We start from the raw sequence: 10,466 nt of genomic DNA, 5'->3' as shown, positions 1-10,466 counted from the left end.
TCGAGCATCCTCTTTTCTTCATGAAAGGGAAGCTCCAAGATTGTAGGTCAGTGACGAGCAAATGCGATATAGTGGCTCGAGCAGTCAAAATTTTAGCACAATGTCGTGTGTCAATCTCGGACAACATACTTTATTGACAATCCTTTGTTCCTACCAGTCGCGATTAAATATTTACAGAGGTATTTTGACACTGCGACGTTTGAATAAATTAAGTAACTTCGGGATCAGCTTCGCTTCTGCATATTATAGAGATGCGCCTGCCCTTTGGTACGTGTCGTCCCTCGAAGTACGATTCCTCGGATTTGAGGATTTCGTGATTGTACTTGTATCTTGCGACGCCGCTAAAAATGCACAAATATATCTATAATGATGCGATAATAATGAAAAAAGAACGCCCACGATAAAAATAGCGGATAAATCGAACCTCATGATGTATAATGATCTCCTCGGTAGCAAGAAACACGCAACTTGTTCTTTCTCGTGTCCTTCCATTGCTAATCTCATCACGCTGTCGCTTAACAAACTTAATCCCGCAATGATGCCCCCGCAGAACTGTAAAACGTTTCAGAGAAATTGTATCAAGGTGTTGAATAAATCGTATTAAAGGCGACTTGAATCAGACTTTGATTAACTTGACTGATGGCCAATTAATTCAACTGAAATTGTTTGAAGCAACACTTCCAACTATTATTCTGACCTAATTTTCTTTCTCACATCTTAAACAACAAGAAATGATAATTTCATCCACGTAACCAGAATTAGTACGGTATAAAGAACAAAGAAAATAATAAAGGTAACAAATATTAATCATTGAGTAAGTTAATCAAAGTTTAGTCGGAGTTGCTATCAGTAAACATCACGCCGTTCTTCTCGGAGGATGAAAATAATGTTTCGTTACCCTGACACTGTCAATATGCGGCTTTATCCATCCGTCAGGAGCTAAGTCTAGTATATGCACGAGTGAGAGATGCATCGTTTCCGGTGGGAATGCCTCCCTGCGAACTCTGTCGAGAATCAGCGAGCTATCTTCGCTCCACTTCTTCCATTCGGTCTCTCTATAGCCGTGTATCGCCTGCGAGGATCCAAAATATTGATATAATTCAAGACGAGACAATCCAGATATATAGAGAAACATAAAAACACATGCGTTTTACCAACATTGTCCCAATGGGAGAATTCGTAGCGCAGTCGTTTCATGTAAGGGTCAACCTCTCGCACCAGGATATCCTCCTCTTTCTCGCTGATGAAATTCGGCAGGACCTTCATGGTGTCGTACAATTCCACTCTCCAATCCTTGATTGCGCCATCCCTCGATTCTCTCGTATCCGAATTGGAATTGACAATACATTTGGCGGTAGATTGACAAAACGCTCTGTTTACATTGCGGGATAGTAAACGCACAGTTATCGCCATTTCCTAAATCGAACAACTTTTTATAAATGATCGAAAGGTCACACAAACTCGAGATAAGACGTTTATCTCGAAAGTTTCTTGGTATCTCCTTCACACTATCAACCAGTATCTATTCTCACACAACGCAGACCACAAATATGAATAAAAAAAGACTTGGTTTCTTTTACAGTATTAATATGCTACGGTAGAAGCGTAAAATTCACAGTAATTGTGCATATTTCGATACCTTTTTATTTAAATGAAATAAAGGAATAAAAATAGGATAACTGTTTTAGTGTGGTGTCATTTTTCACTTCAAATTTATTTCATTATAAAATTAATTATATATTAAATACAATTTTAAAGAAGAAATTTTTTAATTCAATAAAATATGGGTTTTATTTATCGCAATGTGGTAAACCAAAATTAATGCCCATTATATTTTTATACATTGTGAGATATTTGACATTCTTCGAAACCTTGAGGTTATGTTGTTCGCCGAATTAGAATAAGCGCATACGTGTGATAACGAAATCAATTGTCTCATGTTTTAACTATTTTTGTTTTTAATTGGAAATTAGCGTACGCGTAAACTCACGAATAAGTACATAATTACTGATTTCACGCTTTTACCGCAACAATTCTTGAGCGAGCAAAGGGAAAGAGAAACTCGGCAGATAGGTTATTTCTAATTAATCTAGCCACATGTATGTACAGGTGATGTACAGGTGAACCCAACAATGGAATAGCAGGTATTCTCTTTCATCTCACCGAGTTGAGAAATTATACGATCTAAAAGTAAGATAAAATGAACCAAAATTGAACGATACAACAGGAAACGGTGCACAGGAATTGACAGAATGTACGGACAGGGGATTTAACATTGAAAATTCGCCTATCGACGAGCTGCAAAATACAAAAAAAAAAACAAAGAGTCAAATGAATGATGTTTATTAAATCAATATCAATCTCTGCGCAGCAGTAAATACCCGAAGAAAGATCTCAGGAAGTGTTCATATAACTCGCTTGTCTGGAAAATAGTTTCCTGATATCTTCTGGATTTCAGATATTTAATGCTGCATCATTACATATGGATTTATGAACATTATTTTCGCAATACTTCTCCCCTTCTCTCCCCCCCCCCGCCCCCGATACATATCGCCCGTTCCTGCGTGCATCGCAACGCGGGAGCATAATTTCTCTAGGCTGAACGATTTAGAGAGTAGACAATTTCCTTTTATCAACAGCCGAAAGATACCATTTACAAAATGGAGAAACGCACAGTTGAAACAAAATACAAAAGATATCTCTCCCCGCGATGAATGTACAATCGTAATAAACTATGAGCAAGAATCGTAGAGGCGTAATTTATAATCAACCTTTATTTAGGAATATACTCTTTTCAAAACCAACCGATCTATTTCTAATCGATCTTCAATAAAAGTACGTGTACGTGTGTTTGTGTATGCATTATGAATATATAAGCTGTGTTATAGAAAACTTCCACAATATAATTACACGATTTTAGTCTGCTATGGCGCAGCTATATAAAGGGGAGTTTCTTCCTCTTTCTTTCTGTTTTTTTTTTTTTTAAACAAATTAAGATGCGGTTACAACACAAAAGGACGTAAATGTTCTATCCTTTGCTGCCTGATGTTAATATATGCATAATCAATAAGTTAGAATCGCTCGTACGTCGCGCGACAATCCCAATGTTTTCAAGCTAAAATCGTTGCTGATATTAACATCAAAATTGAAAATAGACAACGATGGACGCGCGCGGATAAAAATCCGAAAAAAATTCAACAGTAAGTCGTAGAACCTCTAACTGTTCTGAGTGACTGCGTGTCAATGCGACATTATCACGCAGCTATCGGTAAAGTGTTCATTTTTAAGCATTTTCGCCGATAATATTATAATGCTAGATTTCACTTCTATTGTTTTTTTTTTCCTCATCTTAGGTGTGAACGATATCATGGATTGTAGATTAAACCGTTGTACATTTTGGTTACGATTCAATATGCAGAAAATACAAATATAAAGTTTCTGTATAAATTCTGCAAATTAATAATTCTTCTGCGTGTATTTAGGCGACTAGAATGTATGAATGTGTGAAAAGTCGCTACATAAAATCGTCAAATTCGTCATATACATAATCACCGTATTCGCTTAACAAGGTGTTGTCACCCTCGATTTTGAGCTTGGCCTTTCCTTTCCCCTTGTTCTTTTTCGCCTTATCGCCCTTCTCCATCTTCTGCTTTTCGATAAGTAAGTTGTCAACTATAGTTTTCACTTTCTTCAAGTAATTTGACGATACTGGAATAAAGAAACATTTCCAAATATAAAAATTATTGATGAAAGTGACATTACCGTTCGTTAAGATATCGATCGTTAACAGATATACTAACAATTAAGAGCAATGGATTTTATAAGTTCTTCTGCGAATGGTGGATACTCTGCGTGTTTGTTAAATTGATTTATTTTTTGTAAAAGTGCTGTGCCAAATTGCTCAAATTCTTCTTTTGTATCGGGTACCATAGTATCGAGCGATTCATTTGGCGATACTTCTGTCGCATTTGTCACACCTGCAACATAAAATTGTGTAATAACATACATACATGTAACACACATCAATATTAGGATTTTTCATCAAATGTCGTAACTAATGTAGTAATATCTTTCACGTCAACTTAATCGAGTCAAATTACTGTGTGTTAAATTATTAAAAATATAATATTTTGTAAAAATTCCTTCACCGATAAATTGTATAATAATAAAGTTTATAAAATTGCGGAAAGATACTTTGCTATTTTGTAATTATAATTAAATATACTATATTTTTGAGTTAGAAGATTGATGTAACAAATATAAAGTTTTATATATTTGACGTATAACTCATATTGCATTTGATAGATTTTTACGTATTTTATTGTATGTTACAATGTATGCATCAAAAGAGACAATCAGGAACGGTACAGGAGACAGATAACAGATGAGAGACAAGGTTACAAAGACTGATGCAAACACAACAAACTGCATAGAATAGCAACTTTTATTAAAATACAACAACATCAGTAATAAATTTAAATGTAGAGCTTGTAATAAGTTTAAATGCTTGTATATATAATTCTCTGTCTGTCTGTCTGCCCCTGTTTGATGCAGTTCCTATCATAAACCGATTGTAAGTCTAGTGGTGGCTATAATAATTACAATTATGTAAAGCTATTATGCCACAATCTTAAATTAATGTTAATAAAAATATTACGAAAGACATATGTACATATTCCATGCGTGTGTATACGTGTATGTTGCATTTAGCATTTTTTTTCCAAGATATTCTTGTACAATACCTGTACGATTTAATTTAACGTATATGTATAACAATTCGTCTTGCGTGCCACCACAATCCAAATAGTTAGTTTAACATTAATATTTTTTTTTAATTCGTCAAAAATATCATACTTATATAAAAATAATAGTCATTATCATTGTTAGAAAGCAAAAATGCTTATATATCGTCCCATGCATATTTAGAGTAATCTTTTAACACAGCTACCTAGTATTACAATGACAATGTGCGCCTACGATATATAAAGTAATAAAAAGATAAGAATATTTTATCAAAAGATTTCTCTTTATCAAATTAAGCGTCTGCCGTCTAACATAACTCTGAGAGAAAAAGAGATGTCTATTTCAGATATCAGATAAAAATTACTACATTAGAGCTATTAAAAAAAAAAAAAGCTATTCAATTCACAGTATAAAATAGTCAGATCATTAGTTAAAAAGTCATTTTTTTTCTTTTTTATGTGATTTACGATCACTAAAGTCTACTAGAGTCGACAAACCGAAAGTTTCCATCGCCAGTCGTAAGTCCGCCTCCTCTTGCAACCTCTGACGCCTTAGCAGCTCAGCTCGCCTTTCTTCTGGCGTAAGCGACTCCTCTATTTCCTTCACTTTTCTCTCAGCTTCCTCCTTTGCCTTCTTCTGTATTTTTACATATATAAATAAACATGAGTAAAATTATCCAAATAAAATCGCGCACCTTAAGCATCGAAACCAACCTCACGTTCCTCAATTCTTTCAGCTAATGCTTTCTTAGGTTTCGACTTTGCTTTTGGGGCCTCTGCTGGTTTCTCTACATCCCTTTTCTCTACATCCTTTTTCTCCTCTTCCACATCTTCCCAGCTGTCCTGTTAGGTGAGGTTATTTAATATGAAACAGAGAGATTGTCGTCATTATACATAAATTTAAAATAATATTGTGCCACCATTATCACGTAACAAACTTTAGGTATTTAATATATATTTATACCAATGTACAAAATCTTTTAATGTAACTAAATTTTAGTATAAATGCATTTAATAAAGGTCTAATAAAGATGTACAATAGCAATTCAAATAATCCAAGTAAATTAACAGTTATATATTAGCAAGATATAGGAAAAAGCTATTATTCATAAGTTATTTAACTATCCATGCATGTGATTAAATATAGCCTTGTACAAAACATTTAACAACTGAAAGAAAATATTGGAGTACATGTCAATAAAGATTAAGAAAAAAAAAGAATTATTCAAAATATAAATCCTTAAATGCATTTTACTTATTCAATCTTATATATGAATGATTCTACCAAGTACAAAAAATATATGGAGCAAGGAGGTATACATCTTTACTTAGATATATTGAGCAAATAAAGAAAAAAAAAACTCCATGAGTGATTCCTTCTTGGTTTTAATTTTGTTGTCCTCTTATGCATATGTATAATTAATAAATTTCTCATTCTCTCGCAACCGTGATAATCGCAAGATGGCACATTGTTCTGACAGACGATGCGGGTGAGGGGACGAGAGATTAACGGGAGAAATCTGATAATCGACAGGACCGAGAGGCGCGGTGTGGGAAACATGTGTTCGCCGTATAGGTTAGGTGCGGGGGGACCGCACGCGGACACGCGTGGGACGGTCCGCGGGTCGCGCGGGCGGTCGGAGAGTCGGCATTACCTTGACCTCCTCTTCCTCGTCCTCGCCCTCCCACTTGTTCGATCTCATCGCGAGGTCGAATTTCGCCTCGACGTTGTCCACATCGTCCACATCTGCAAGAGGCGCAGCAAAAGGGGTGGAGGTTAAAAAGTCACAGTCTTCCCTCGCGAGACGAATCGCCCCTCGTTTCGCGGGGCGTTTCGCGATTAGACGATAAGAACACGCTCGCTTTACGTACCCCATTCCTCGTCCATGGCTGCCGGTGATTATTTGCCGTGCGCCGTGCCTGCGGGTGAACGGAGAGCCTGCCGCGCGAACGTGGTGACAACGAGCACAACCGGAATCGAGCGGGCCATACTGCACGAAGGAAGCAGCGTGCCCAGCGTGATCCGATCGCTCGCGCGAGCGGGGCCTGGTGCGCATGCGCGGCGACCGATCCAGAGATCCGCGAGAACACGATCTCTCCGGGCCTCTCTCCTCTCTCTCTCTCTCTCTCCGCCTTTTTCGAATGTCCCTCGAGAGAATGCGGCGAGTTGGGGACACGCACATTAGCGCGAGGTTAACACCCCTTGATCCCCCCAACGCCATTTTTTTCTCATCAAAAACGAGATCGCCCTCAAAGAGAGAAAAGAACAATCCCGTCGTTCTAAAATACACACGTGTGAAACTCGAGAGCGACACGTGTCCGATAAAACACTGCACCATAAACAGCACGACGTAATTTTTATCCGTCGTGGAAATTACAGACGGCGTTTCCGTAACGTCTCGCGCGTTGCCCGTTTCGATTAATTAATTAATTAATTAATTAATTTATACGTACGCACGATAGAGCGCGCGTTTAAAAATCCTGCGAACGGGAGCTGCGACTAATCGCGATCGACGTCGCGCGCCTCCTTCGGTATATCGATCGCTCGAGAATCGATTCGCGCCGTCTCGTCGAGTCGCACCTCGCACCTCGCGTGATTCGCGTCTATCCTTCTACGACTCACTTCGCGTCAACTGCCCGAGTGTGTTGTGTTGATATTACGGTGGTTGTTGATATTTTTTTTTGAACACGAATAGCTGCGTGGGTGTGACACAACGCGATATATCAGAACAGTGGTGATTTGTTCGCGAGGAGGACCGAGGTCTGTCAGGCAGAAGTCACGTGGTGTTTCATGGTTTCACGGTCTCCGCGTTCGCTTTGCTGAACGATGGATATACCGACACCGACCAGCCTCAACCACACTGGACTCACGCACAGCGTGGACGGGTTTCTGAATATTCCCATCGGATCGTCGGCTCTGGACGCTTTATCAACGGGGAAACGGAGAAGGTAGGACGTATCGATCGCCGTTGACGCCTGAGGGCATGCATTGTAAACAGAGTACCTCTATTGTTTATATGTATTTTCCTTCCTCCAAAGCTCCTCGCGAACGATAAAACGCAAGAAGTTCGACGATGAGGTGGTGGAGACGACGTTCAATCTGCAACCGCCTGCCACGAGCGCCAAGTCGACGTCGAAATCGCGAATGATTTCTGTAACCGCCGGTTGTTCTCCCATGGACGTTCTCCCAACGCAGACGCTACCTACTCCGATACCGATACCGACCGCCTTGGTACAGTCGGACAGAGTCAATCGCAGGCCCAGCAGGCCAAGCGGCTCGAATCCTGGACGGAAGAATAAGAAAAGTAAAAATCATTCTCACTCCATCAACGCCACCAAAGATCTCGGACGATGGAAACCTGCCGACGACTTGGCGTTGATCACTGGTGTGCAACAGACGAATGATTTGAGAATGGTACGTGTCTGTTTAGTTTCTACCTCCTCTTTGCTTCTATTCGTTTCTTCTACGTCGATAAGAGAATAAATACACTTCTGATATTCTTATTATCTCTGTTTAAGGTCCATCGAGGTACAAAATTTTCCTGTCGCTTCACATTGCAGGAGATACAGCAAAGATGGTACGCATTATTATACGATAGCGCAGTTTCACGTGTAGCTGTGCAAGCTATGCGTAATTTGCATCCTGAACTAATAGCCAGTGTTCAAGCAAGAACTTTGTATAGCAAAGCTGAGGAGGAGCTGTTAGGGATTATTAAATCGGTGGGTGTTAGTGGATTCTAAATGACAAATGTTTTTGTAGAAAGCATAAATAATCTATTGTATAAATTAATTACTGAGTTGGCCTTCAATGCGTTTCTCGAATGACTGCATTATTATGAGTATGTGATCTTTCTCTCGTCAGACCTCTCAACCAACATTGGAAGTATTTCAAGAATTGCTTGAAGCAAATGCACATACGTTTTATCCAGCAAGGACCGCAAAGGCGTTACACAGCCATTGGCAGTTGATGAAACAGTATCACCTATTACCAGATCAGACGGTGCAAAGTTTACCACGAGGTGAACACGTATTGAGCTTTTCGGATGCTGAAGATATGATCAACGATACCGAATTGATGGAACCGAAAGATGAATTGGTGGACGCCGAATTGGCAACGGCGGACAGGAAGAACAAAAGAGAAATTAAAGTATTGGAAAACGAGCTTAGTAGATGGCAGGTACTTGTCGACAGCGTAACAGGTGTCAATCCACCAGAATTTGATAATCAAACCTTAGCCATTCTAAGGGGAAGACTCGTCCGATATCTCATGAGATCCAGAGAGGTAAGAAGCAAACGTAGAACGGTTATTCGTTAATATTATTTATGTATAATGAAGTTTATTGTCATATTTTAAAAGATTTACATCTCATTTTTTGTATCTTTGTCCAGATAAGTGTAGGACGTTCTACAAAGGATCATACCGTCGACGTGGATCTTGGTTTGGAAGGTCCAGCGTGGAAAGTTTCGCGTCGACAAGGTACCATCCGTTTAAGGAATAATGGAGACTTCTTTTTGTCATCCGAGGGAAAGCGACCGATTTTTGTGGACAGCAGACCAATCTTGGCTGGCAACAAGATGAAATTGAATAACAATAGTGTAATTGAGGTAACTATTACATCAATATTGTTACTTGATTATTGCATAAAACGCAACAAATTTAATTTGTATAGTTTCCTCTCGAATAATAGTTTCTTTTAACTAAATGAGTTTAAATCTTTCTCTATTTTACATTTCTATGTACACCTTTTACAGATTGCAGGACTGAGGTTCATATTTTTAATAAACCAAGAACTCATCTCTGTGATACGACAAGAAGCTGTCAAATTGAACTTAAATCCTTGAGGGATGTCAGAGAAAGATGAGAGACAATATCGAGTGCCGTAGTTTATAGCAATTAGTTTAATGCTTTTCTTACACAACCTACTTTTTACATTTGAGAATAGCAAATACATATTTTGCAGTGCATAGATCCTAACTCGCGTATTAAGGCCCTCGCACAGTGGAAAAATATGAGAAACCGATATTAGCGATTAGGATTTCTTAGTTCTATATTTTTCGTTGTGCGGTATCTTTTATAATTTACTTATCTACGAGAACTTTGAAAGCACTCTTTTTATGCGAACAAATTATCTCTTTCAGAGTTTATCAATCGAACTCAATGACGCGTTATGTTCATTTCATAATGTATTGAAAAAATTATAATTTAATAATTATAAATAGTAATTTAGACATGTATACTCTTTGGATAGGTAATAGATTCTCTATTTTTGTGCAGATAATGTCTCCTAAATCCGCTCATATACTCAACATTATATTAGGCTACGAGCATCTTTGTCTAGGCTTAAAAACAATAATGCGCATTGAAGTTGTTGTACATAAACTTTTAATATAAATTGTAAATTATTACGTATACAGCCGTCTGTGTAATATCCCTGTAATAAACGAATGTGCAGAATAAGATGTTTCTGTTAGCATAGTAGAGAATGTTCGAATATTTTATATGCACGTTTTATAAGCTGCAACGACTTATGCAAAACTCGTGCCATGCATTATGTACATACACGGCGCCTGAGAAATGTAAGGCAAAAAGTTCAAGTTTCATCAAATACAAAAAAAAAAAAAAAAACCCGAGGTGATCTCGCGGTACAAGGAGACACGTTCGACTCATTAGTACACGCGTCAAAATCAAGTTTCAGTGGAAACCTCGTTCCTCATAACGAGAAG

The 10,466-nt window shown here is 38.2% G+C and overlaps 3 protein-coding genes across 6 annotated transcripts; 1 reads left to right on the top strand and 2 right to left on the bottom strand.

The window, feature by feature from the left end:
• Positions 1–100: 100 nt before the first annotated feature.
• Positions 101–2,140, bottom strand: LOC139815939 (alpha-ketoglutarate-dependent dioxygenase alkB homolog 7, mitochondrial). 4 transcript variants are annotated; one of them, XM_071783222.1, is made up of 5 exons: positions 1,508–2,140; positions 1,159–1,416; positions 899–1,072; positions 425–552; positions 101–341 (listed from the first exon to the last, which is right to left on the bottom strand). In XM_071783222.1, exons 2-5 carry the CDS (start codon positions 1,411–1,413, stop codon positions 209–211), a joined length of 690 nt encoding a protein of 229 aa, XP_071639323.1. In that variant the 5' UTR covers positions 1,414–1,416; positions 1,508–2,140; the 3' UTR covers positions 101–208. The 4 variants fall into 4 exon arrangements, with proteins under 4 accessions (XP_071639323.1, XP_071639325.1, XP_071639322.1 ...); XM_071783224.1 differs by having other exon boundaries at positions 2,026–2,137; XM_071783221.1 differs by having other exon boundaries at positions 1,991–2,126.
• Positions 2,141–2,327: 187 nt separating this feature from the next.
• Eif3j (eukaryotic translation initiation factor 3 subunit J) lies at positions 2,328–6,858 on the bottom strand. Its single transcript, XM_071783219.1, has 6 exons — positions 6,615–6,858; positions 6,398–6,489; positions 5,457–5,585; positions 5,241–5,379; positions 3,801–3,977; positions 2,328–3,708 (listed from the first exon to the last, which is right to left on the bottom strand). The coding sequence occupies exons 1-6, from the start codon at positions 6,628–6,630 to the stop codon at positions 3,515–3,517; spliced, it is 747 nt and encodes a 248-aa protein (XP_071639320.1). The 5' UTR covers positions 6,631–6,858; the 3' UTR covers positions 2,328–3,514.
• Positions 6,859–7,309: 451 nt separating this feature from the next.
• Positions 7,310–10,152, top strand: Rcd5 (microspherule protein Rcd5). The gene is made up of 6 exons (XM_071783202.1): positions 7,310–7,691; positions 7,782–8,157; positions 8,262–8,462; positions 8,605–9,024; positions 9,132–9,347; positions 9,495–10,152. The coding sequence occupies exons 1-6, from the start codon at positions 7,570–7,572 to the stop codon at positions 9,582–9,584; spliced, it is 1,425 nt and encodes a 474-aa protein (XP_071639303.1). The 5' UTR covers positions 7,310–7,569; the 3' UTR covers positions 9,585–10,152.
• Positions 10,153–10,466: the final 314 nt, after the last annotated feature.

The sequence above is a fragment of the Temnothorax longispinosus genome, chromosome 7 (assembly GCF_030848805.1).
Source record: "Temnothorax longispinosus isolate EJ_2023e chromosome 7, Tlon_JGU_v1, whole genome shotgun sequence".
NCBI classification, from domain to species: domain Eukaryota; kingdom Metazoa; phylum Arthropoda; class Insecta; order Hymenoptera; family Formicidae; genus Temnothorax; species Temnothorax longispinosus.
Note: the sequence above shows the minus strand (reverse complement) of the source record. Positions and strands in the feature narration are given on the sequence as shown.